The 25,731-nt window shown below is 37.0% G+C and overlaps 1 protein-coding gene across 5 annotated transcripts in view; it reads left to right on the top strand.

The window, feature by feature from the left end:
* The window catches only part of ZMAT1 (zinc finger matrin-type 1), a gene marked incomplete at its 5' end in the record, with an annotated part of 34,111 nt that extends 9,034 nt beyond the window's left edge, over positions 1-25,077 (top strand). For 2 of the 5 annotated variants that reach the window (XM_079909649.1, XM_079909652.1), the window contains 5 exons: positions 5,421-5,527; positions 9,607-9,781; positions 11,392-11,676; positions 21,271-21,370; positions 22,926-25,077. In XM_079909649.1, coding sequence (XP_079765775.1) covers positions 5,421-5,527; positions 9,607-9,781; positions 11,392-11,676; positions 21,271-21,370; positions 22,926-24,240 — 1,982 coding nt within the window. In that variant the 3' untranslated portion in view covers positions 24,241-25,077. Of the gene's footprint in view, positions 1-5,420; positions 5,528-9,427; positions 9,530-9,606; positions 9,782-11,391; positions 11,677-21,270; positions 21,371-22,925 lie in introns of all 5 variants that reach the window. The other 3 variants (XM_079909653.1, XM_079909650.1, XM_079909651.1) reach the window with 3 other exon arrangements.
* Between the last annotated feature and the right edge of the window lie 654 nt (positions 25,078-25,731).

The raw sequence follows: 25,731 nt of genomic DNA, 5'->3' as shown, positions 1-25,731 counted from the left end.
TTTAGCATTTGTTGTAAAGCTGGTTTGGTGGTGCTGAATTCTGTTAGCTTTTGCTTGTCTGTAAAGGTTTTAATTTCTCAGTCATTCTGATGAGATCCTTGCTGGGTAGAGTAATCTTGGTTGTAGGTTTTTCTCCTTCATCACTTTGTATATGTCCTGACTCTCCCTTCTGGCTTGCAGAGTTTCTGCTGAAAGATCAGCTTTTAACTTTTTGGGGATTCCCTTATGTGTTATTTGTTGTTTTTCCCTTGCTGCTTTTTATATTTGTTCTTTGTATTCAGTTTTTGATAGTTTGATTAATATGTGTCTTGGTGTGTTACTACTCCTTGGGTTTATCCTGTATGTGACTCTCTGTGCTTCCTGGACTTAATTATATATTTCCTTTCCCATAATAGGGAAGTTTTCAACTATAATCTCTTCAAATATTTTCTCAGTACCTTTGTTTTCCTCTTCTTCTTCTGGGACCCATATAATTCGAATGTTGGTGCCCTTAATGTTGTCCCAGAGATCTCTGAGACTGTCCTCAATTCTTTTCATTTTTTTTTTCTTTATTCTGCTCTGCAGTAGTTATTTCCACTATTTTATCTTCCAGGTCACTTATCCGTGCTTCTGCCTCAGTTATTCTGCTATTGATCCCTTCTAGAGAATTTTTAATTTCATTTATTTTGTTGTTCATCACTGTTTGTTTGCTCTTTAGTTCTTCTAGGTCCTTGTTAAATGTTTCTTGTATATTCTCCATTCTATTTCCGATATTTTGGATCTTCTTTACTATCATTTTTCTGAATTCCTTTTCAGGTAGACTGCCTATTTCCTCTTCATTTGTTAGGTCTGGTGGGTTTTTACCTTGCTCCTTCATCTGCTGTGTGTTTCTCTGTCTTTTCATTTTGCTTAACTTACTGTGTTTGGGGTGTCCTTTTCGTAGGCTGCAGGTCGTAGTTTCCATTGTTTTTGGTATCTGTCCCCAGTGGCTAATGTTGACTCAGTGGGTTGTGTAGGCTTCCTGGTGGAGGGGACTCGTGCCTGTGTTCTGGTGGATGAGGCTGGATCTTCTCTGTCTGGTGGGCAGTTCCACATCTGGTGGTGTGTTTTGGGGTGTCTGTGGCCTTATTATGATTTTAGGCAGCTTCTGTGCTAATGGATGGGGTTGTGTTCGTGTCTTGCTAGTTGTTTGGCACAGGTTGTCCAGCACTGTAGCTTGCTAGTCATTGAATGGAGCTGGGTTTTTTCGTTGAGATGGAGATCTCTGGGAGATTTTTGCCGTTTGATATTATGTGAAGCTGGGAGGTCTCTTTTGGACCAGTGTCTTGAACTTGGCTCTCCCACCTCAGTGGCCCAGCGCTGACGCCTGGCTGGAGCACCAAGAGCCTGTCCTCCACGCAGCTCAGAATAAAAGGGAGAAAAGAAAGAGAGAAAGAAGAAGATAAAATAAAATAAAGTAAAATAAATAAAAAATTAAAACCTGAAATAAAATAAATTAAAAAAATAATTATTAAGAAAAAAAATTTTAAGTAATAAAAAAAAAAGACAGACAGACAGAACCCTAGGGTAAATGGAAAAAGCAAAGCTGTACAGACAATAATCACACACAGAAGCATACACATAAACACTCACAAAAAGAGAAAAAGGGAGAAAAATATACATATCATTGCTCCCAAAGTCCACCTCCTCAATTTGGGATGATTCGTTGTCTATCCAGGTATTCCACAGATGCAGGTACATCAAGTTGATTGTGGAGATTTAATGCGCTGCTCCTGAGGCTGCTGGGAGAGATTTCCCTTTCTCTTCTTTGTTCGCACAGCTCCCGGGGTTCAGGTTTGGATTTGGCCCCGCATCTGTGTGTAGGTCTCTTGAAGGCTTCTGTTCTTCACTCAGACAGGACAGGGTTAAAGGAGCAGCTGATTCGGGGGCTCTGGCTCACTCAGGCCGGGGGGGAGGTAGGGGTACAGATGTGGGGTGAGCCTGTGGCGGCAGAGACCCCCGTGACCTTGCACCAGCCTGAGGCGTGCCGTGCGTTCTCCTGGGGAAGTTGTCCCTGGATCACGGGACCCTGGCAGTGGCGGGCTGCACAGGCTCCAGGTAGGGGAGGTGATAGTGACCTGTGCTTGCATACAGGCTTCTTGGTTGCTGCAGTAGCAGCCTTAGCGTCTCATGCTCATCTCCGCACCCCTGTTGATGCACTCTCCTCCGTGGCTCCGAAGCTGCCCCCCTCCACCACCTGCAGTCTCTGTCCGGGAAGGACCTTCCTAGTGTTTGGAAAACTTTCCTCCTTCACAGCTCCCTCCCAGTGGTGCAGGTCCCGTGCCTATTCTTTTATCTCTGTTTTTTCTTTTTTCTCTTGCCCTACCCAGGTACGTGGGCAGTTTCTTGCCTTTTGGGAGGTCTGAGGTGTTCTGCCAGCGTTCAGTAGGTGTTCTGTAGGAGTTGTTCCACATGTAGATGTATTTCTGATGTATTTGTGGGGAGGAAGGTGATCTCCGCATCTTACTCTTCCGTCATCTTGAAGCTCCTCTCATATCCCTTTTTAATCACTTCTTTTCCTTTGTTGAATGCAGAATTAAGTCCAAATGCCCTGATGAAGCCAATTATGATTTGGCCTCATTCCAAGCTTTCAATTATTGTCTTTCATATTCTTGTGTATCCCCAGGTACCTTTTCTCCACTCTTTTTATCTGAATTTTATTCATCTTTTAAAGCTTAGTTCAATACCTGTTTACCTCTAGAAAGCTTTTCCCAAACTCCTCAGCAGGAACCCACTGTACCTTATGTCTTATATCACTTATGACATTTTGATCTTGGAATCATAGTTCTTTTTAAAAATAATTAATTAATTAATTTAACTGCACCGGGTCTTAGTTGCGGCACGGGGATCTTTAGTTGTGGCCTGCGGGATCTTCGTTGCTGCACGCAGAATCTTTAGTTGCGGCCTGCAGGATCTTCTTTGCGGCATGCAGGATTTTTCAGTTGTGGTATGTGAACTCTTAGTTGCGGAATGTGGGATCCAGTTCCCCCACCAGGGATTGAACCCAGGCCCCTGCATTGGGAGTGTAGAGTCCTCACCACTGGACCACCAGTGAAGTCCCCATGGTTCTTTCTATACACATCTTCCTTACTAAATTATAAATTCCTTGAGATTAGGAGTTATTCACTTGCTGTGTCATTTCCAGCATGTGGAACAGTCATGTATTTATAATGGAAAAAAGTCAAGGTAAAACAAAGTTCCGCTCCACCAAATAACACATGTGACAAGTTATTTCGATTTCAGTGAATCCTAATTTCCTAACCTTCAGAATGTGGCAAATATCACTTACCTTGCAGACTTATTTAAAGAACTAAAGGGGTAAGCTATTATCTTGTTTACACATAGAGGGCCTTCAATAAGTGCTCTTTATTTTTTCTTATCTCTTTCCAAAATGTGTACCATAGTACTTTGAAACTAACCTCAGTAACTACCAATAAAGCTAAATGATGTGCAAGACATTGAGGGCCTGAACTTGGGTAGTGTTATGGGGAATTAAAAGGAAGAGATGGATATCAGATAATGTTATAAGCTAGAATTGACATGAAACAGTGATTTTCTGGGGAGCAGAATGGCTGAGATTTTGAGTCTGGAATATTATGCCATTTAATAAAGAAAAACAGACCAAGATCTTGTTTGAGAAAATGAGTCAAAGGCAATAAGTCTAGGCAATACCATTCTAAAGGAAAAGTTGTAGGGGTACCAGTAACTTCATGGACTTCATGGAAATTTATCTGGGTCACCAGTAATGAAAGGCTAGGTTAAAATATTTAGCCTTCATATTTCCCAACTTGAGTGTCAGTGTCAAACTTTGACTATTAGAAGTGGGGAAATCTGGAATTAAAGGTTGATCTAGGAAAGAAATGAGTGTTAAATTTTAGGAATTGTTGAACCTCTAAATTAGTAGTTTCCTTTTGTCTTCTTAATGGAAACTTTTCCTCTGTAACAAGTTATATTGCCACCAAATGATAATATTTACTTATTATTAAAGAATTCAATAGGAAGCTCAATATCTTATCACTATGCTCAGATTGCATATAGTAGTTAATTCTGAAACAAGGCAAGTCCTGAAATACATTTTAGTTAAACTCTCTACCTTGCTGACTTTAAGAGTCAAAGTTAGAGAAATCATATATTTTAAAACAACCTAAAAATAATTCAGAGAGGATACTATATATTATAGGGATAAATTTTTAAGTGTTCATCAACTTGTTTTTGACATGTTCCTGGTTACAGTTATTATTATCTTGAGCATGCAATTTAAGTAAGCATTTTAATCCATACAGTGGTACTGAAAACAAAGCTTAGTTGTAGATATCCAACATAACTTTTAAAATAAATACCTCTAAAGGTTTTTAAATAGAAAGTCCTACATAATTCTTGCAAAAATTGAAAGAAAACAGTTGTACAGAAAATAAAATGTTAAATTTTCTCCCTTTCTTCCTTTTCTAGCCCCACTTCCCAAAGTTAATCACTTTTAAACTTAATTTATATCTTTCCATATTTTTTATATGTGATGTATATTTAATTTTTGTTAGTGTTGGAAATGGATGTATTGTATTTATTGTTCTACAACTTTTTATCCATTTAATATATCATTGGCCTTTCTCTGTGAAAGTATGTGTGGTATCAGCTTATTCATTTAAATAGCCAAATAGCAAACAAAATTTTGATGTTTTGTGATTTATACCTTATAGATGCACTAATAAATTTGGGGGGAATACATTGAGCTGTTAAGAAGTTTAGATAGAAGTGTGGACCTCAAGTGTAAATTCAGAAAATTTTGGCATGTGTTATTTATTACAGTGAGAAACATTTAGAAATAACACTTCTAGATGTTATTATATGAACATTACTTTATATCTTTGGCGGCTTCTGTGAGACTTGTTTGGCCAGATGAATGTGCTAATGTTCGTACAACAATGGAAAATGTTTGCCTACTATGGGCAAAACTTTTTTGTGGTTCCGTGTGATTTTTAGATAACATTGGAACCATAGCTCCAGATAAGTGACAGTCTTATAACAATGCCTTTTTAAGGATTGTCTACTGTAAAACACAAATTCCAAGGCTTGGTTTTTTAATCCTGCTGCTCATTATTGGTGCCCCAAATCAGTCTACGAAGCTCATGAAGTTACTGGTACCCCCATAACTTTTAATTTGGAATGGTATTGCCTAGGCTTATCATGTTAAATAAATAACACTTGCTATATCCTACATTAGAGGCATATTTATTATGCTCATATTAAATTGCATACTCAATAAGCAAAAAGCTTTTACTGTAGCCTCACAAGCACTCAGGTTTGAGGTGGTATATGAAACAATATGTAGTTGAAGAATGAAAATTATACTTCTAAATATTCATTTATGTGATATATAGTCTCATTACCCTTTATTTTATTCATAGATATGACTTGGAAAGAACAGGAAAAGACTGAACTTTTTACAGATAATTTTTGTAATATATGTGGAGTGGTGCTGCAGTTTGAATCACAAAGGATTTCACATTATGAGGTAGGTTAAAAATACTGGGAATAGAATCTAAAATAGGTTTTTAAATATAACAGATAAACTTCATATATTATCTGTTTTTGATTCTTATGAGAATCCTGTGTATTATTTCCCTTTGATAGATGAGGAGCCTGGCTCAGAGAGGGACAGTAACTTACTAGCTTAAGTTTGGAGAATTTGGGTTTAAACTTAGCCTTTTTGACTCCAAAGCATGTTTTCTTTTCTTCACATCATTCTGCCTCCATTTGTATCTATCAAGCCACTATATCCTTCGTGTCCTTGTAGTAAATATAAGGGAAGTTTTATAAAGCTTGTGTAGGAAACAGTTAATGTGAATCAAGGGATATTATTGAACTCCAGAGTTTTCCTTTACAGTAAATGAAGGATAAAAACAAAATGAACTCGTCTTGCACTTAATTTAGCTACATGTTTTTAAGCACAGTACCATAGAATTCTAGAGTTAAAAGAGGAATGTATAATGTTCTTACTTCTTTAGTTTATTGATTAGAAAACTGAAACCCAGAGGGATAGTGATTCTGCATAGCTAATCTTGGCATGACTAAGCTTAAAAATGATTTCTTCTAATTTCATATCCAGTGTTCTTTCCTTTCTTTTAGTGTTGTCTCCCATTTCTACATCATATTATGAACTATTGGATTTATTTTCATATCTGGTATCCGTGTTAACAAAAGTACTAGATACATTTACTTAAAAGAAATATAATGCCAGTTCTACTTTTTTAAACACCTCATCTTGTTTTGCCCATTGCTAATCTTATTGGCAACTATATTTCAGTCCTTATGTTGATTGGGATTCAATTACTGTAATTACAGATAGCGAAATTGTGTTGGCTGTGGATTGAGAGGACGTAGATTCAAGTCTTAACTCCACCATTGTTGTGAAACCCTGGGCAAATCACTTTACCTCTCTGAGCATGTTTCTTGAGCCTGCAAAATGGGGGCGTAAGATCTCTTTTACTATACTTGTGAGAATTAAGTGAAATCAGATATGTGATTGTGCCTAGCATATCCTGGGACCCCAAAGCTCAAAGATTTAGAGTTAATAAAGAGAGACATGTAATAAAGGGGCTCTGTGATAACTGTGGTTGGAGCCATTTGAATTTAAATTTGAAAAATCACTTTTATGGGCTTATGAAGTACTATTCAGTGTAGAAAATATACAAAAATATAAGAAAATATGAATCAATCATAATTCTGTTGCTTGTAAGTAAGCATCATTTAATTAACTTCTGTTTATATGATTCCAGTATGCTTTCTAAACACACAGACATATTTTTACAAAAGAGAATTGTATGTTGTTTTGCACTTGCTTTTTCATATAAGAACATATTCTGAACACTTTGTCTTATCATTACATCGTTTTACTTTTCTGTAATAGTTTAATGGCTATAAGGCATTATGTTATGTAATGTTGTAGCATATTTTTAAATTTAAATTTCAGTGCCATCTGTAAGTTTGGTACTTAAGCTTGTTAAATAATCAAATCAAAACTATACATGACTTTCCATATATTTGAAAGCACTTCTGTGCAAATATCCTACTTGAAAAGGGGATTTTTTTTCTCTTTAGTATACAGCTTGGTTAATAGCGTCAGACTATCTCAGCATAGTATTTATTGTTCATGTAAAATAGGACAGTACTGCAGAAGATTTGAATTTTAATGAGGTTGCACTTATTAATATTTCCTTTTGTATTTATACTTACATGTTTAAGAAACCATTCTTTGTTCTTTTGTCATATAGATATTTCTATTTTATTCTAATACTTTTAAAAGCTTTATTTTTTAGGTTAAAGTGTTTGATCCATCTGGTATTGATTTTCACATATGGAGGGTGGTAACATTATTTTCCATACAGATAACCAGGTATCCCAGCAATATTTATTTAAACAGTCCATCCTTGCCTCACTGATTTGTAGTGGCATCTCTATCATAAGTTAATTTATATATATATTTATAATGTTATTATGTTCTATTGTATTGCTTTGTTTGCCTGTCTCTATAATAACTTCACCTTATTAGTATAGCTTTAAAATATGCCATGATACCTGGTAGGGAAAATTTATATGACAAAAAACTCATTATAAAGTTAAAAGACAAGCCACAGATTGAGTGCTATTTATAACCGATATAACTAACAAAGGATTAGTGTCTAGAATATATAAAGAACTATATATCAATTAGAACAAGAAACAACCCAATAGAAAAATGGGAAAGTGTTATAAACAGGCTATAGAAGAGATACTTAACTTCAGAAGTGATCATATGGGAAATGCAAGTTAAAGTGATAATGAACTATCTTATCAAAACCATCATGTTCGCAAAAATTGAAATCTAATAGCACTTAACACTTCAGGAGAATATAGGAAGACAAATCACTCATATATGCTACATTTGGAGTTGTAAACTGCTTCAACATCTTTTTTTAAATTATTTTTTATTGGAATATAGTTGCTTGCTTCAACATCTTTGGAGAGAAATTTTATAATACCTATTAAAGCTGAAAACCCTCATACCTTATAAGCCAAATAGTCCATATCTAGGTGTCTACTTTAAAGAAACTCTTGGACATTATATTAGGAGATATATTTACATATGTTCAGTGCAGAAATGCTTGTGATAGCAAAATAAACAGAAACATAACTGCCTTCAGTAGGTAACTTGATGGGTAGCATATGGAGTGGAATATTATGCAGCATGTAATATGAATGAACTAGAGCTATATGTATCAATATGGGCAAATCTTACATAATATTGAGTTATAAAAAGTTGAAAAGGATATGAATAGACTGATTTCATTTTCATAAAATTAAAAAAATGACAGTAGTACATAATACTGTTTATGGGTACATGCATATCTAGTAAAAGAAGAGAGGCATAGAGGAAATGATATAGACCAACTTTAAGATAGTGGTTACCTATCGGGAGGAGGGGAGGGATTGTTGGCATGAGGAGATAGGACTGTATGTGTAAAATTTCACCTCTTTTGAAAAGGAGATCTGAAACAAATATAGAAAAATGTTAATAATATCTGTTAAAACTGGGCAGTGGGTATGTACTTCAGCTATATTATTTCCTGTGCTTTTCTATATATATATATTTCACAATTTAAAATGCTGTAGAGAGAGGGTAAGTAGTTGCCTCACAGTATATGTTCAGGAATGTTAGTTTCCCTTCTATTTACACCAACATTTTCGTTATTATGTATTTTGTTCTACATTTGTTCAGAGATTTTTCTAATGTGCCTAACCTAGAAGAATTAATTTCCTCACATAAAAGAATTTTAGAGGTAAGCAGTACAGGGCTGATGTGACAGCTCCATAACATTATCAGAGATCTAGGCATTTTCTCTCTTTCTACTCTGATGAACTAGCCTCTGTCCTCAAGATCCTCCATAGTCCCAGATGACCTTTAAATCTTAATTCCAGAAGCAGGAGGGAAGAAGGTTAGAAGGGTTCATCCTCCATCCTTTTAGGAGGCTTCCCAGAAGTTCTACCCAGCATTTCAGATTACATCTTATTGGCCAGAATAGAGTCACAAGATTACGTCTTGCTGAAAGGGAGGCTGGAACATGCAGTCTTTTAGCTGGGTATATTGCCTAAGATGTGTAACTAAGGAAGAAGAATAAGTTTGATATTAGGCAAAAAAATCTAGGAGTCTCTGTCAAAAACAAAAACCTAGAAGTTATTGGACTCTAAATTACAGCATTATTTTCATTTTAATTGAGATTTAGAGATTTGAAAGCATGTGAAGCCTTTTCGTAAACTTGGTACACATTAAATATATTTCAATTCACGGGTACTGTCCTCAAATTTGAAGAGGTGTAAATTTGGGGTACCTCTGTTATTGAATAAACAAAGTCATATTATATATATATTTTTTTAGAGTGAAAAACATGATCAAAATGTTAGGTTTTATTTTCAAATGCATGGGGAACAAAATGAAGTGCCTGGTAAGAAAATGAAGATGGATGTTAGGAATTTTCAGGTGAGTGTCCTTTGTTGATGTTGTAATTCGAAAGTTTGAGTTATTGAATCTTTCTAACAAGATTGTGCTTATTTCAGATGCATAGGAGTGAAGTAGTGGACAGAAACAAATTTTGTGATCTCTGCAACATGATTTTTAGCTCCCCAGTTGTTGCTCAGTCTCACTATGTGGGGAAATTCCATGCTAAAAAACTGAAGCAATTAATGGAGGAGCATGATCAGGTATCTCCATCAGGATTTCAGCCAGAGATGGGTAAGATGACATTCACTCTTTAACTTCAACACAGGGTCTCTCTATAATTTTTTCCCATCTCTGCCATCCATTTTTTATTGGAGAGACTTTTACTCTGCCACAGTAACTTGGTTCTTCTTCTGCCTGGTTAATCTCTTTCTGTATCCTTGTAATTTAATATAGAGATCATAATTGCTAGCTGAATTTTAAGAAATGTTGTGACCTCTCCTTTTCAGTTTATTAAATCCAAATAAAAGCAAGTTATTTGCTATGTTGCTATACAGAAAGAACAATAAGCAACCTGAACTCTCCAGTTTCTAATCAAATTATAAAGTCTTAGCTCCTTCTTACTTCTTACCCTTGGCATCTATCTCATTCTTCTTTTTTTGCTTTAGTACTTTCCAAAACATTACCTCATAGTGTGTGTTCAGACCAATGTCTTCACCATAATATAGTTATGTTGCAGCATTTTCTGACTATAACTATAGCCAAAAAAAAAAGGTATGGAATCTTCTTCTACCGGATTGCTCATTTCTTTCTTCCTATGAATATAAAGAAAAGGTACTACTAGCATTATCAATCAGCAGTTATTGAGTACTTATTTTATGTTAGATGCCAAAGATACAGAGAACTGTAAAACATTGCTGTTTCCTCCTTCCAGTGATGTTGGGCCGCCAGCGCATGAGAGAACTGACCCACAGATCTCACTTCTGGCCTGAAGTGGCAGAGTACACCCTGGAAAACCCAGCCTGTATTTTGAAAATGTGCCTGTATTTTGAAAATGTGTGCCAGAACAAAAAATAAGATGATCAATTCTCTGGAATAAATAATTTACCACATTCTCACTAGCTTCAACACTTTAGGAATAAAGCATGTCTAGCATGGAAATTTTACCAACGTTAATTTCCAACTCATAGTGTAGGCCTCATCAGCATTAAAACATATAGTTTTCTTAATAAATGAAACCAGAATTATTTTTAAATTTATTCTAGTCTCTCTAATTTTTGTATATTTGTTTTTCTGCCTGTCAGTCAAGAGGGACAGAATCAGTGTGCCCTACAAGAGAAAGCATCTTGTAAAGCCTTATCTTTAGTCCCCAAAATTCATAAATTTGGGCTCAGAGAGGAGACTAAATGAAAGAGATCTGAAATAACTGTAAATGTGGAAACATAATTTTATAGCCCTTAAACAACTGCATAAATTTTATTTTGATACAGACACCACAAATCTGGACTGAATAGGTGATTTACTTTGCTACTCAAGAAAGACACCAACTTAGAAGTTGGTACCATCTCTTTTACCCTCACTAATTTCAAGAACCATCCTAAGACATCTCTTATGCCTTTATTGATTTTTCAGATGAATAAAATTCATTTGAAATACATGCCTAATGCTGAATATTCTTTCCTGTATCTTTGTTGGAGAAACTTGGTGACAGACTTGTATTCAAATTTCTATTCTCACAGAAGGAAATTCGTTTTATCCTGAGTACCTTTATCCAACAGCCCTATATGGAAAAAGTCCAGAGATAGTAGGTTTTAAAAAAACTCTAACTTTCCCTAATACTTTATAATGAATGCAGCTCTAATAGCTGGACACATGTTGATCACTTTTCATTATGACTATTTCAGCAGGTGTGCCTATTACTACTTCTGCTGAGTCAACTTTTCTGAAGCCCCTTGTTGTCAAGCCTCCTCCAGGTGGGATTAAAGATGAGACTACGCCTTCCTCTTCCAGCAGTGCTTTGGATTTGAATAATCCAAACAAGTATTGTAAGCTCTGTCCTGCTTCCTTTAATGGTCCATTAATGGCCCAACAACATTATGTTGGGAAAAAACACAAAAGAAATGAAGCTAAGAAGAAGTTTGTAGACAAGATAAGAGAGAAACCTCTTCCAGCAAAATCAGATGCAAATGGTAAATAGTAAAATTATCCCAAATCTCTTTCTTAGAAAGTTTATATTTTATTAAACATATCTGGCTTATGTATATACTATTTTGCTTTTACTGAATACAAGGTTTATAATACTCATGGGATCATAGAATTTTCGATAAGGACTTTTGAGTCCATATAGGTCTGTCTGTTGGTTTTCTAGAAAATGAGACCCAGAAAGGTTTAGATGACACTTACTAATAAAATATAGGTATTACCACGGTTTCATGTTATATCATAGGTACATAAGGAAGTATTTTTAATTAGTATCATGTAGTTATATCATTCGGTCACTAAGTATGACTTAAGTGTCTCTTAGTTGCTAGGCTAGTTATTCTTGGGAATACAAATGAAGATATACTATTTTCCCTGAAGGGGCAAGTGTATAACTAATTGGGTTAATAATACTTCATTGCAAGAGGCTGCAGACATGGATTTTTGTGTACATATTTTTGGTAACCAGAGAAGCCAAACATCATGGTTCAGAAAATCTTTATAGAGGAAGTATATGATTTAGATTGATAGCAGTGGGAAGGAGAGAGGATGAACAAAAGAGCTGAGAAAGAGTGGCAAGAATTCAGGTGCAATAAAGATTCTGATCCTGACTGGAGTGATCCACTTGCTCTTCTAACCATATGTTTTTTCATTTTTCCCCCACAGGCACCATCTCACTACTAGTATTTTTATTCCCTTTTCATATTCTCTTCTCCACCCACTTTTCCTCTACTCACCATTATTTTTCAATTCTTTCCTTACTAGACCTTTTTGCTTAATGTGAAAATGTTCATTACTCCCTCCTTGAAGCTCTATTCTTTGTCATTAGTAACTCCTTATGCTATTGTTCTTTTCCCGTGTTTCTATTTATTTTCTGTTTTCTTTGGGGGCTCTTTTTTAAATTCATTGTCTAAATGTAGACGTTCCCATGGTTCCATTCTTGACCTTAATCTATAACATGATCTAATCCGTTCCTCTGATTTCATCTGTCATCTGTATGCTTATGACCTTTCTGCAAAGCTTTAGATTCATATATTCAAAGAGCAGCTACCTCTTCACCTGTATACCTCATAGCCATTTCAAATCCACTCAGTCATTCAAAGTAGAAACCTGTAGTTAATTGTAAATCCCTCAGCACCATCTACTTCACTTCCTATATCTAATGAGGCACCAAGCCATGACTGTTTTACCTCCTGAATCTTACTGTTACCTTTTCTCCAGCCATGCTTTTCCCATACTAGTTCAGGCCCTCAACATCTTTTCTAGAGTTTTGCTACTCAAAGTGTGGTTTGTGGCCAGCATTATAAACATCACTTGGGAGCTTGTTAGAAAAAAGAATCTCAGGCCTCACTGCAGACCTACTGAATCAGAATCTGCATTTTAACAAGATGCTTAGGTGATTTGTACTCACAATAAATTTTGAGAAGCATTGTTCTAGAATATTGCCACAACCTCTAACTACTCTCCTTGCCATCAGTTTTGTCTCCCCAGATCTACCCTCAGTTTAACCACTAGAGTGTTTCATCTAAAGTGTACGTCTTTTCATGTCATTCCCCTGCTTAAAAGTCCTTATTTCTCTATTTTCTAAGGATAAAAATCTAAGCTTCATAGCTCTCTACCCTCTTGTCCCTATCTCCTTCTCCAGGCTTATTCCCTGCTACTTCCTCCTATGATTTATGTGGGTCAGAATCTACAAACTACTTATGGTTTCCAGAAACCATTACCCCATTTCTTGTCTCTGTGCCCTTCATGCTGCCATTTTGCCTAGAATGTCTTCATGTCCCTCTTCTCTTGACCAACTCCTACTCATTTCACTTCTTTCAAGCCTTTTCACTTCCTTCAAGGCTTATATTCTGTGCTTCCTTAACCTGAATATCTAATTATCTCTCCCTGTGTCTTTATCTCCCACTAGAATGTAAGGTCTTTGAGGGAAGGGACTTCATCTAACTCATCTGTATTTCTAGTACTAGAGATAGAAACTGGCACAGAGTAGGCCTACCTCAATAGAGATTAGTTTAATATATGAATCAGTGAACTATTAACCTTTATTTATTGAGTGCTAACCCTGTGTTTGTACTATTAAGTTTTCTGCTTAATGTGATTCAACATGTCCCCAAAAGTTACATAGAGATCTGTATTTTTATCTAGGATTTTAAAGAACGTTGATTTAGGCAAGTGTAGAAATAGAAGTGGTAGGGCTTCTGAAAGTCGTAGATGTTTGGAGAAATGACAGACTCCCACTTGTTAGGGTATTTTTCCCATCGCTACGCTGAGGGTGATCTGAAATAAGTGACTTCTAGTTTGTGGCATTAGGTAAATTGGAACTGAGAAGTGTGTCAGCCATGAGAAATGTGTGCACTTTGGTCACTTCTGAAAGGAGGGTCATTTTAGCACTCTGAAGTTTCAAGGTTATTAGATTGAGAGAAGGATTTTGGTGAAATTTTTATCTGGCTGGGGAGGCGAGTGCTGATCATCAGCATAATTTAATCCAGTCTTTGAAGTCATTTTATACTAGCCTCTGAAGATGAAGCTCAAAGAACAGATTTTCAACCCTGCCTTGACTATTTCATTTTGATAACAGTAAACATTTGAGGATTAAAAAAATAGCTGGAGAATTTAAAGTAGCAAATGAGAATTGCAAAGAACAGCTACAGCAGAAGCCCATATTATAAGTGAGCAAGCGGTAAGACAAAAACAGCTTAACCTGTGCCACTTTAACTATATTCACTCTTCACCCATTTTCTCCCTTCTTTCTGTCTCTGCCTTCTTTTCTGTTTGCTATGGTTTATATATGTTTCTACTATATCTAATCTCTTTCCCTTTTTCTTCATCATTCTTACTGCTCTCTTCATGTCCCTCATTCAGTCCAGATCTTATTAGCACAGGAATGGCTACCATAACAATATGGAAATAAAATATGTATGTATTTTTAATTTACTGTATTTGTTTTGTTTATTTTACTAATTTCTAGCCCCATTATTGCACTTAGATGTCTCACCTTCACCTGTAACTCAGCATATCTAAAACTGAATTAATAATCTTCCCTAAAACCACCTTAAATTTACCAAGTTTTCTTTCTTTGCCAGTAGTACCACTATTTATTAGTCACCCACACTTGAATCCTTGAGGGCATCTTTGACTAAATTTCCCTATCTCCTATCCGTCCACAGTCTTATCAGGTCTTTTTAGAACTGTTTCTTCTTCCTTTATCCTTCCATTGCATTTTCACTACCATCATCTCACAGTTTAATGCTGTAACCACCTTCTGGAAGGCTTTACTTATACCTCATTGTTATTCTCTCACTACCTAGTAGCAAGATTTCAACCCAGGATCAATTCCACAGTCCACTTGTTCTACTTTTACATTCAGAACACTGAGTGATGCTATGGAGAATTATATAAGGCTAGAGACTGGGTGCCTCTACAGAGTCTTAGTATCCAATCTCTGTGGCCTTTTAGTCCTACTTAATACTTTTCCTTTTCCTTCACTTTCCTTTCAGCAGTGATTTTTAAGCCTACACCACTCTCCAGGACTCTCTTCTACTGTTCAACACTCCCCCTCCTCACAACATTCAGGCAAGCTTATTCCTTATTTCATCAAGAAAAATGTGGCCATCAAATGTGCATACCAAGTATCTTGCCTTAACCAAATAATCCCTTAACCTTGAGTTTCCCTTTAACTACTACACTTTCCCCTTCTCTTCTTTGCCAGGTTTTTTTTGGTTGTGTTGTTGTTTTTGTTTTCAAATATACTCTTAACTGTCTTTACTGATATTCACTCCTCAACTCATTACCATTTGTTGACACACATTCCCCCAGCCCTCCACACCACCACTGTACCGTTCCACTGAAACTGTCCCTCACGGGGTTATTGTGACTTCTAAATTTCTGAATCCAATGGCCATCTTTACTCCATTCACTAAACTTTCCTCCTTTGACATCAGTCTCTCCTGTTCATCCTTACAACTTTGTCCTTTACTTCTTGATTTTTCATGGTCCCCCTCCTCCTCTACCATCTAGTTTAAAGAGTGGTGCTCTCCAGGGTTTTTATCATTATGTTGGTGTTGCTATGCCCACCCATACATTATCCTCAGGACATCTCACCCACTCTGATTGTCTTAAGTAACCCCCATCCCCTGACTTCTCCAAAATTAACCTATCTTCTGCCTTTCAAATTCCCATATCTAACTGCCTATTGGACACCTTTACATGAAAATCTCACAGATATATCAGACTCTGTGTGTCCAAATTCAAACTCACCAATGCTTATTCTCCCACATCCTAAAATAGTGCTTCCTTATGAAGTTCCAATTTCAGTTAGGATCACCACCCACTCAGTCACCAAACTATGCTGAGAGGTATTTTAGACTTCTCTAGATTCCTCCTTCTCCCTTATCTCCCACATTCACTCAGTCATTAAATTTTGTCTGTTTTAATGGTAAGTATTTCACCAATATCCCTGCTTCTCTCTACCCCTACTGTGACCTTTCTAGCCCATGCCCTCCTCATCTCTTGCCTTATGTAACTGTGGTCTCCTTACTTCCAGGCTTGCTCCTCTTAAAATTACCCTCCATATTGCAGTTAGAGGAGAGATTTCTCTAAAACACACAGCTGACCATGTTACTTACTACTTAAACCACTTCAAGGTTTCCCAGCCCACAGAATAAAAATCTAGGCTCCTTAGCATAATATAAAAGTCTCTTTGATGTGATATACTTTTGCCTCTCCCATCTCATCCCCTTATACTTTATTCTGCAACAATTCCAAATTTTAACTAGTTACTGTAAACACTTCTGTGTTCTTTTCATGCTATTTCCTCTGCCTACAGTACTCTTCTCAACTCTTTTAACCGTTAACTATTTTTCATTTTTCCAAGTTTAACTAAGGCATCATCTCTTCCAGTAGCCCTCTTCAGGCTCCCATATTGTACTAAGTGCCTCTGCTTCATTGAATTCCCATACCTCTTAAGCATACTTGTCTTACCTTTTACCAAATGAGATTGAAATCCTCTGTTCATGTGTCTGTTTCTCACTTGGATTTGTGAGCAACCTGCCCAATTTATTAATCTTGTACCTCTAGCATCTAGCATGATGCTTGGTGCCACAGAGGTGTTTAGTGTTCGTTGAACAGATTATTTGAATTCAGCACATCATGCTCATTTCTGTCTCTTCCATACCTGATATTGTTTTCATCCCCTGGAATTCCCTAACTGCTTTCCTTACAATTCAAATCCTTCTTTTCCTCCAAAGTCCATCACAACTTCCCTCGCTTCTCTAGCTCTTGATATTCTCCCCTTCCTCTGATTTTTCATAGGTATTACTGTTCATTGACAGTTGCATTAATTATAGTCCCTTAACTGAATTGGCCCCCTTGAGACAAGGGATTGTATTTTATTCTGCAATATCCTTCTCAGTGCTTTATATGGGAATGAGTATATGGTTTTTCTCAATATTTGATAATTGTTTATTGAAAGGCAGTGTTGTGTAGTGGGATAAACATAGATTTGGAGAAATGTTTGAAGTCAGTTGCCCAGTTGCACCTCAGATTCCTCAGGTATAAAATGAAAATAAGACTACTTCACAGGATTGAAAGAGGATGAAATGAAGCAGTATATACAGTACCCATCACAGAATAGGTCATCAACAAATGTTAGTTTTCTTGAAATATTTTGTTTTCCTGCCATAATTTAAAAACATGTAAACTGGACATTTTCTGTTTTTCTTCATAAGCTAAATGCCACATTAAGTTGCATTTTTGCTTGCATGTAGCTCTCAGTTGATTTTCCCCATTTAAGATACTAGATCAATGGTTCTCATTCTTGACTACATACTAGAATCATGCAGGCAGCTTTTAGAAATCCCAATGCACAGGCCATCGCTAAAATCAATTAAATTAGAATCCCTGGGACCCACACATTAGTGTTTTGTTTTCTCTTTTTTAACTCCCCAAGAGGTTATGATATAGAGCCAAGATTGAGAACCAAAATGTTAGACTATAAAGATATGCAGTTCCTCAATCTATCCTTTGAAAACAAAGACCTTAGTCCAGGGAGTTATGAGATACGGCTGTGATTAGGAGAAAAGTGGGCTCCACAAGTGTTAGCTTATGGATGATTCTGAAAGTTACAGGTTGCAAAGAAGCTTGAGTTTCTGGGTGAAGTCAGAAACGGAATCCTAGCAGGGCTGAGGGGAGCAAAGTTTGACAGGCCCAAGGAGCAGACTCAGATAGGAGAATGGACAGTGTAAGGAGCATAGTAGAGGCAGGTTTCAGTAGGATCAGACCAGGAATTTTGATCTTGGGGCCAATAAATAGACTTCATGTCTTCACAGAAAGGGTTTACACCATTTTTATATATTATTTTCTGAGATGTCTATATCCTAGAAAAAGATAAAGAATATCAGTGTGTGAAAAAGACAAAGGCTAAGGTAATAGAAAGCAGACCATAGTTCCAGAACTGCCTCTGGATCTTTCATATGTGACCTGCAGCTGCTCTAAACTACTATATTGCCTATATTATAATCTTCTGGTATAACTTGTGAAGAAACCAAGGAGGAACTGAGGAGAACATTATATACAATATACTCTATAAGCACTAAACAAATATGTAAAACCTCTGAAATATAATCTGAGTTTATAATCATACTGAAGATCATTGACTTGATAATCTAGGCAGTGGTGCTCAACAGTGTCTGCACAGAAAAATCATCTAGAGTGCTTTCAAAAAGTAAGAAAGCCTGGTTCTACCCCTAGAGATTCTGATTAAATTAGTTTTATGTGGAGCTGTAACATGAATATTTTTAGAGTTCTCCACAAGGTTCCAATGTGTAACTAACCTTAAGAACCACTAGTCTAGAGGAAACCAGGATTCCTGCTTATCTTGCATAACTTGGGTGCCCTCAAAATACATGGTATTGGCCAAGTGAATATGAGCCTTAATTTTCCCACCTGTGAAATAAGGTTAGTAATAATTTCCTGAAAAGGGTTGTTATGAGCATGCAGAGTCCTGGATTTAGTCCTCAGCTTTGCAGGAAGTCCAGAGTCTTCAGAGGTGATCAGCCTCAAATCAGGGACTCCGCAAACCAAAAACAAAATTGGAAGATGCAGAAAAATAACCAAGGAACTGGAAAGGTATTCCCTTAGTGGTTTTCTCCACACATCCTCTGACAATAACTAGCTGGGGTACTGTTAAAATACACAATCCCTGTCCCAATGAATCATATTCTCCAGAGGAGGGGGTCTAGGGATCTGTATTTTAAACTCACACTCCAGGTGATTCTTTTTTTTTTTTAACATCTTTATTGGAGTGTAATTGCTTTGCAATGGTGTCTTAGTTTCTGCTTTATAACAAAGGGAATCAGTTATACATATACTTATGTTCCCATATCTCTTCCCTCTTGCATCTCCCTCCCTCCCACCCTCCCTATCCCACCCCTCCAGGCGGTCACAAAGCACCAAGCTGATCTCCCTGTGCTATGCGACTGCTTCCCACTAGCTATCTACCTTACGTTTGGTAGTGTATATATGTCCATGCCTCTCTCTCGCTTTGTCACAGATCACCCTTCCACCTCCCCATATCCTCAAGTCCGTACTCTAGTAGGTCTGTGTCTTTATTCCTGTCTTACCCCTAGGTTCTTCATGACATTTTTTTCTTAAATTCCATATATATGTGTTAGCATATGGTATTTGTCTTTCTCTTTCTGACTTACTTCACTCTGTATGACAGACTCTAGGTCTATCCACCTCATTACAAATAGCTCAATTTCATTTCTTTTTATGGCTGAATAATATTCCATTGTATATAAGTGCCACATCTTCTTTATCCATTCATCCGATGATGGGCACTTAGGTTGTTATGATTTTAGGCAGCCTCTCTGCTAATGGGTGGGGTTGTGTTCCTGTTTTGCTAGTTGTTTGGCGTAGGGTGTCCAGCACTGTAGCTTGCTGGTCATTGAGTGAAGCTGGGTGCTGGCATTGAGATGGAGATCTCTGGGAGATTTTTGCCGTTTGATATTATATGGAGTTGGGAGGTCTCTTGTTGACCAGTTTCCTGAAGTTGGCTCTCCCGCCTCAGAGGCACAGCACTGACTCCTTGCTGCAGCACCAAGAGCCTTTCATCCACACGGTCACTGGCTCAGTCGTTGTTTTTCAAAGAATGCTGCTACACCATGGTGGCTTGGTCCAGGAATCCTTCTAGCTGCAGCCATGACTGTGCTGGAATCAGCCTTCCTCAAGAACAGCCTCACGGCTGCTAGTGGGAGGCCTTCCTCTCGAGACCTCCAGGTGATTCTTGCCAGAGAAGGCTGGGAAACATTGTAGTTTAATACACTGTCATTCTGGTATTGATTTATGGTAGGAGGAGAAATATATATTTCCAGTTCTGAGGTTTTTTAAAAAAATATCTATCATCTAGGGTATCCTCTTTTTTGTATCAGTAATATGGGAAACCAAATTATAATCAGAAGTGACTTGGCAAGCACAAAATCAGAGCACAGGAAGAGAGGATAGTTTTGAAGAATTATTTATTTAGACTTTGACATAACTGGCTGAGCTCTCCTGGGCCCACCACAGAGTATATGTCAATAGTGAACGTAGTCCTCATGTTCTTTAAAGTCAATTTCTTTCTTTCTACTTGACAATAATCTCCTGTTTCTGTGAATAATCTTTGCTTAGACAAGGCCAATACACTTAGTAATAATTAATTTAGTGGCCTTTAAATGATTAAGTTGCTGTTTGATTTAAAAGAAGATGGTCTTCCCTGACCCTAAAAATCTCTGCAGCCATCAGTTTATTGCCTCTTCCTTAGGGTGGGATTGTTTTTATATTTAGCTTATGAAATTTATTAATTTGCTTCTTCAGACCAAAGAGAAAGTGGAAGGTGATAAGATTAAGAAAATAAAACTTAATCTGTCACCTGCTTCCTGTTCTACCTATGAATCAGAATAGAGAGGTAGCTAGTATATCTATTCTATAGTTCTTGACTCTTATGAAGTGGTAACTAGCAGTTTTGTTTTAGAATTTTGCTTTCAGAATTTATCCTGAGAGTGGGGCTCACTGAACCTCTCTCATTTCTAAAATCTGTCTGTAGAAATAACTTTTGGTAAAGTAATGCACTACAGTGATTTCAGGTAAGAGAGTAAGAATTTTCTTTTATTTGTTTTTAATATTTTGGGATGTTTCAAGTTTTAGTTGGGTAGAAAGAGAATTAGGGGCAAACAAAAAAGAGGTTGGTTGAGGGATTAAGAGGCAAAGATTGATTGGGCATGCTAGATTTGAAGTGTCTGTTGTACTTTCATGTAGCAACAATAAACAGGCAGATAGCAGTTTCTTAGGAAAGAGGCCAAGGCTAGAGAGGCAGTGTGGTGTAGTGTGAAAAATTTTGGACTTTAAATTAAGAGACATGGGCTCTGAGAGGCTATCTTTGTTACTAATGCTGTGTGACTTTGACCAAGTCATTTGACCTCTCTGGGCCTTAGCTTTAAATTGGGAAGGCTCAAGTAGATGATCTCTAGTAAATTCCTGTCCAGCTATGTGATTCGAAGTGTATTCCTATTGACCTTATTAACTTGAACTCTCTGTTTTTTCAGCATTTAGTATGAAAACCTATGTTTGTCATATTTGTAATATCACCTTTACATCTTTAGAAATGTTCCGGTCCCATATGCAAGGAAGTGAACATCAAATTAAGTAAGTATTTCTTGCCAAAATGCTCCTGTGATACCAAAGACCAGGGCTTCTGTCAAGTACCTTTGCATGTACTTTACAAACTTTCTAGGCATTTATTTCCCTAAGAGTTGATCCTGGGTATGGTTGGTGATATTTGTAACATATTGTATGTTAGTTCCATCTCCCAGGGAGTTCTCTAGCCATGATAGTAACTGACAGAGCTGGCTAACTGGCACTCCTCCTGACCAGACAGCATTGTCCTTCTTTGGAAAGATGCTAAAGGATCATTCTCAGGCTAACCATATAAATTCAAATAATCCCTGTAATCCCTGGAAGGTTGGCTAGTTCCAGAGATTCAGTGATCCAGTCATCATCCTTCCAATGAGGTATAGTGGTTAAGAAAGAAGGTCTTGTTGTTAGACAGAACTGAATTGGAATACCAGATCTATCTTTCTGCCACATATGTAACTTTGGACAGCTCTGACATAAAGTGGTTATAACGAAATATAAAAATATGTGCAAGGTGCCTGACTGGCACATAGTAGGAGCTCAATACACATTTATTCCAATCTGTTTTGTTATTTTAAGGAGGAGAGGATTGAGTGGACAATTGGGGATCGGATAAGTCAGGTAGTGGGACAGTGGGGCACTTAACTATTGTATATTTTTTGTTGTTGCTTTTAAAATCAAAGCATACTATTTCGGTTACATTATTTTAGTGGAAAATATTTATATTATTGAGTCTGAATACTAAGTAGCTAAGTTGTCTCACTGACCAAATTAACCTTCATTTAGACTCTTTTTTTTTTTTAACATCTTTATTGGGGTATAATTGCTTTACAATGGTGTGTTAGTTTCTGCTTTATAACAAAGTGAATCAGTCATACATAAACATATGTTCCCATATGTCTTCCCTCTTGCGTCTCCCTCCCTCCCACCCTCCCTATCCCACCCCTCCAGGCTGTCACAAAGCACCAAGCCAATATCCCTGTGCCATGCGGCTGCTTCCCACTAGCTATCTACCTTACTACGTTTGTTAGTGTGTATATGTCCATGACTCTCTCTCGCCCTGTCACAGCTCACCCTTCCCCCTCCCCATAACCTCAAGTCCGTTCTCAGGGTTCCAGAATAAATAGCTGTCACATTTATAGATCTGTACAGGGAACTAATAATCAAAAATTTTTTAAAGCAATGTGACATTCAGATCAGACCATCTTTAGGGCATTAAATATTATTGGTCCTTTCCCACACATCCCAACATGCCTTATATTTTTAAGTACTATAGCAGTGTCAAATATGTCTGCTTCTTTGTACCCATATTTCCATTCATCCCAGGCCTGAAAATTTTTTTATGTGTAAAACATTGTGAGGTGCTTAGGAGATATCTGACTATCCCTGCTGCTTCTCTTTGACATACAAAAAGTCACAATTTTTAGCTTTTATATTGAGGTAGGTTTTAAAATTTTGTTTGGGCCTCTGTTGTATTTGTTTTTTCAAACTAATATTTTTGAAAGCAAAGCAAACATTCCAAATAAAATAAGCTAGTAACAAGAACTTTCTACTGTCTTGTTTGCAGAGAATCCATTGTTACCAATCTAGTGAAGAATCCGAAGAAGCCACCAGACTCTTACCAAGATGAAAGTACAGATTACATCAAAGTACAGAAAACCAGAGGACCAGAACCAAAGACTTATTTCAGAAAGACGGAAGAGACTTCTTTGGAAGCCTGCAGGTACAGAGAAGCAGTTGATTCCAGATCCAGACATAGAATGTTTGAACAAATACTCCCATGTGAGACTTTCTGGACATACCCAGGACCATACAATATTTCACAAACAGTGGAAAACCAGTTACCTCATTGCTTACCAGCTCACTCAAAGAACACATATGACTCTTTCCAAGATGAACTGGAAGATTATATCAAAGTGCAGAAAGCCAGAGGACTAGATCCAAAGACTTGTTTCAGAAAGATAAGCAAGAGCTCTGTGGAAACCCATGGGTACAGAGAAGTTGATTCTGGACCCAGATCAAGAATGTGTGAGCAAAGATTTTCATTTGAGACTTCTCAGAACTCCCAGCGACCATACGGTACTTCACCAGTGGGAAGCCAATTACATCACTCGTTACCAGCTCATTCAAAGAGGTCATATGACTCTTTCCAAGATGAACTTGAGGATTATATCAAAGTGCAGAAAGCCAGAGGACTAGAGCCAAAGACTTGTTTCAGAAATATAAGCAAGAGCTCTGTGGAAACCCATAAATACAGAGAAATGGTTGATTCCAGACCCAGACATAGAATGTTTGAGCAGAGGCTCCCATTTGAGACTTTCCAGAATTACCCAGTATCATATAGTATTTCACAGGCAGCGGAAAAGCAGTTACCTCATTGCTTACCAACTCATGACAGCAAACAGAGATTAGACTCTATGACCTACTGTCAACCCACCAGAGACTATTTCCCAGAAAAACCAGTACCCCTGAGCCTTAGTCAACAGGAAAATAATTCTGGCCCATACAGTGTAGAATCTGAAGTTTACAAGCACCTCTCCTTAGAAAACAATACCAGTGACCATGAAGCAAGTCATACACGGAAACATCAGAAGAGAAGGCACCTGGAGGAAGGTGAAGAAAAGCCAGAGAAGGAGCAGTCGAAGCATAAAAGGAAAAAGAGTTATGGGGATACAGATCTAGACAAGGACAAGAGCATCCAGAAAAGGAAAAGAGAGGGAGATAAAGTCAGTTCAGGAAAGCTTAAGCATCGAAAAAAGAAAAAAAGACATGGTGTTCCCTCTGAGAAGGAAGAACATAAGCACAAGAAAGAGAAAAAGAAATCTGTTGAAGAAAAGACAGAAGAGGAAATGCTTTGGGATGAGTCTATTCTTGGATTTTGAACTTTTAGCTTTGTTTACCCAATGAGAAATCGGTTAAGAATAGGGGAATTTAGACAAAGACAGGAACATCCAATGAAGAAAAGGAGAGGTGAATACAGTCAGTGTCAGTTCAAGAAAGCTTAGTTTTTTGTGTGTAAAAATTGAAATTGAATTGAAAGAAAAGACAAGCCTAAACCTAGTCTCTGAGAAAGAAGAACCTAAGAAGAACCTAAGAACATAAGAGAAAAGGAAGCCTGTTGAAGAAAAGACAAAGGTGTCAGTGCTTTAGGATGAGTCTTCTCTTGGATTTTGAACTTTTCAGTTTTGTTCACTTAGGTTGAATTGAAGAAATAAGTTGAAGAGTTTGGTTTTGTTAAATTCATGTTATTGAATTTTCCTAAGTGGACAGTTACTTTAACTGCTAACAAAAGCCAAGTGAAATAAGAGTATTCAATATGCCTTTTCCTCAAGTTATTTTTCCTCATTTATTAAATTGAAAGAAAAATTACATGTTTCCTATGTATAAAGTAATTTCCCTTAATGAGGCTGTCTCTGCTTCTACAAATTGCTGTGATAGTGAATTACTTACCTGTGGGAGATAATTTATTTTAAATGAATCACCAGGCATTACAGAATCCATCCCTTCTTTGGGTTTGTGTTAGTGTTGGTGGTATTTTATTGTTGTTATTGTGTGTTTGTTTATGTTTCTTGGTTTTCTCCAAGGAAAACATGTGAAGCGATTTAGACTGATTTTTTGTTTGTTTGTTAAATCTAATTTGCAGTGTATTTTTGTATTTTCTATTTCTGAAAGTGGAAAATGAAACAGTCTATAGTAAACTAAGATGATATATGGTTTTAAAGAGCTCTAAAAAAGTACTGATAAAAATCAGTCTATATTCTGGAAATGTTTATATTATATTAAAGTGTTTTAATTTCTACATATTGTTTTATGTAAATGATCATTTCCCAGCTGGATATTATCTTACTTTGGGAGTGAGAGGGGAAATAATTAAACAGTTTGCACCTCTGGGGAGATCACACTATAAAGTTTTAATAGTTTCATTTATCCTACATCTAGCTTAGGAAAAGCTGATATTCAGAGTTGAGCTCAGTTTTAAGTTAGAAAAATATGACCAGCTAAATACTTGAAACTGAAAAAGGAAGAATTTATAAGTGGGAGAGGACTGTGAGGAGGGGGCATTACCTTTATTTATTTATTTATTTAAAATTTATTTATTTATTATTTATTTTTGACTGCATTGGGTCTTCGTTGCTGCGTGCGGCTTTCTCTAGTTGTGGCGAGTGGGGGCTACTCTTTGTTGCAGTGTGCAGGCTTCTTCTTGCGGTGGCTTCTCTTGTTGCAGAGCACAGGCTCTAAGCCTGTGGGCTTCAGTAGTTGTGGCACGTGGGCTCAGTAGTTGTGGCTCATGGGCTCTAGAGTGCAGGCTCAGTAGTTGTGGCGCATGGGCTTAGTTGCTCCACGGCATGTGGGATCTTCCTGGACCAGGGCTC

Source organism: Stenella coeruleoalba (assembly GCF_951394435.1).
Source record: "Stenella coeruleoalba genome assembly, chromosome: X".
Taxonomy (NCBI): domain Eukaryota; kingdom Metazoa; phylum Chordata; class Mammalia; order Artiodactyla; family Delphinidae; genus Stenella; species Stenella coeruleoalba.
This window is presented reverse-complemented; position numbering and strand designations above follow the sequence as displayed.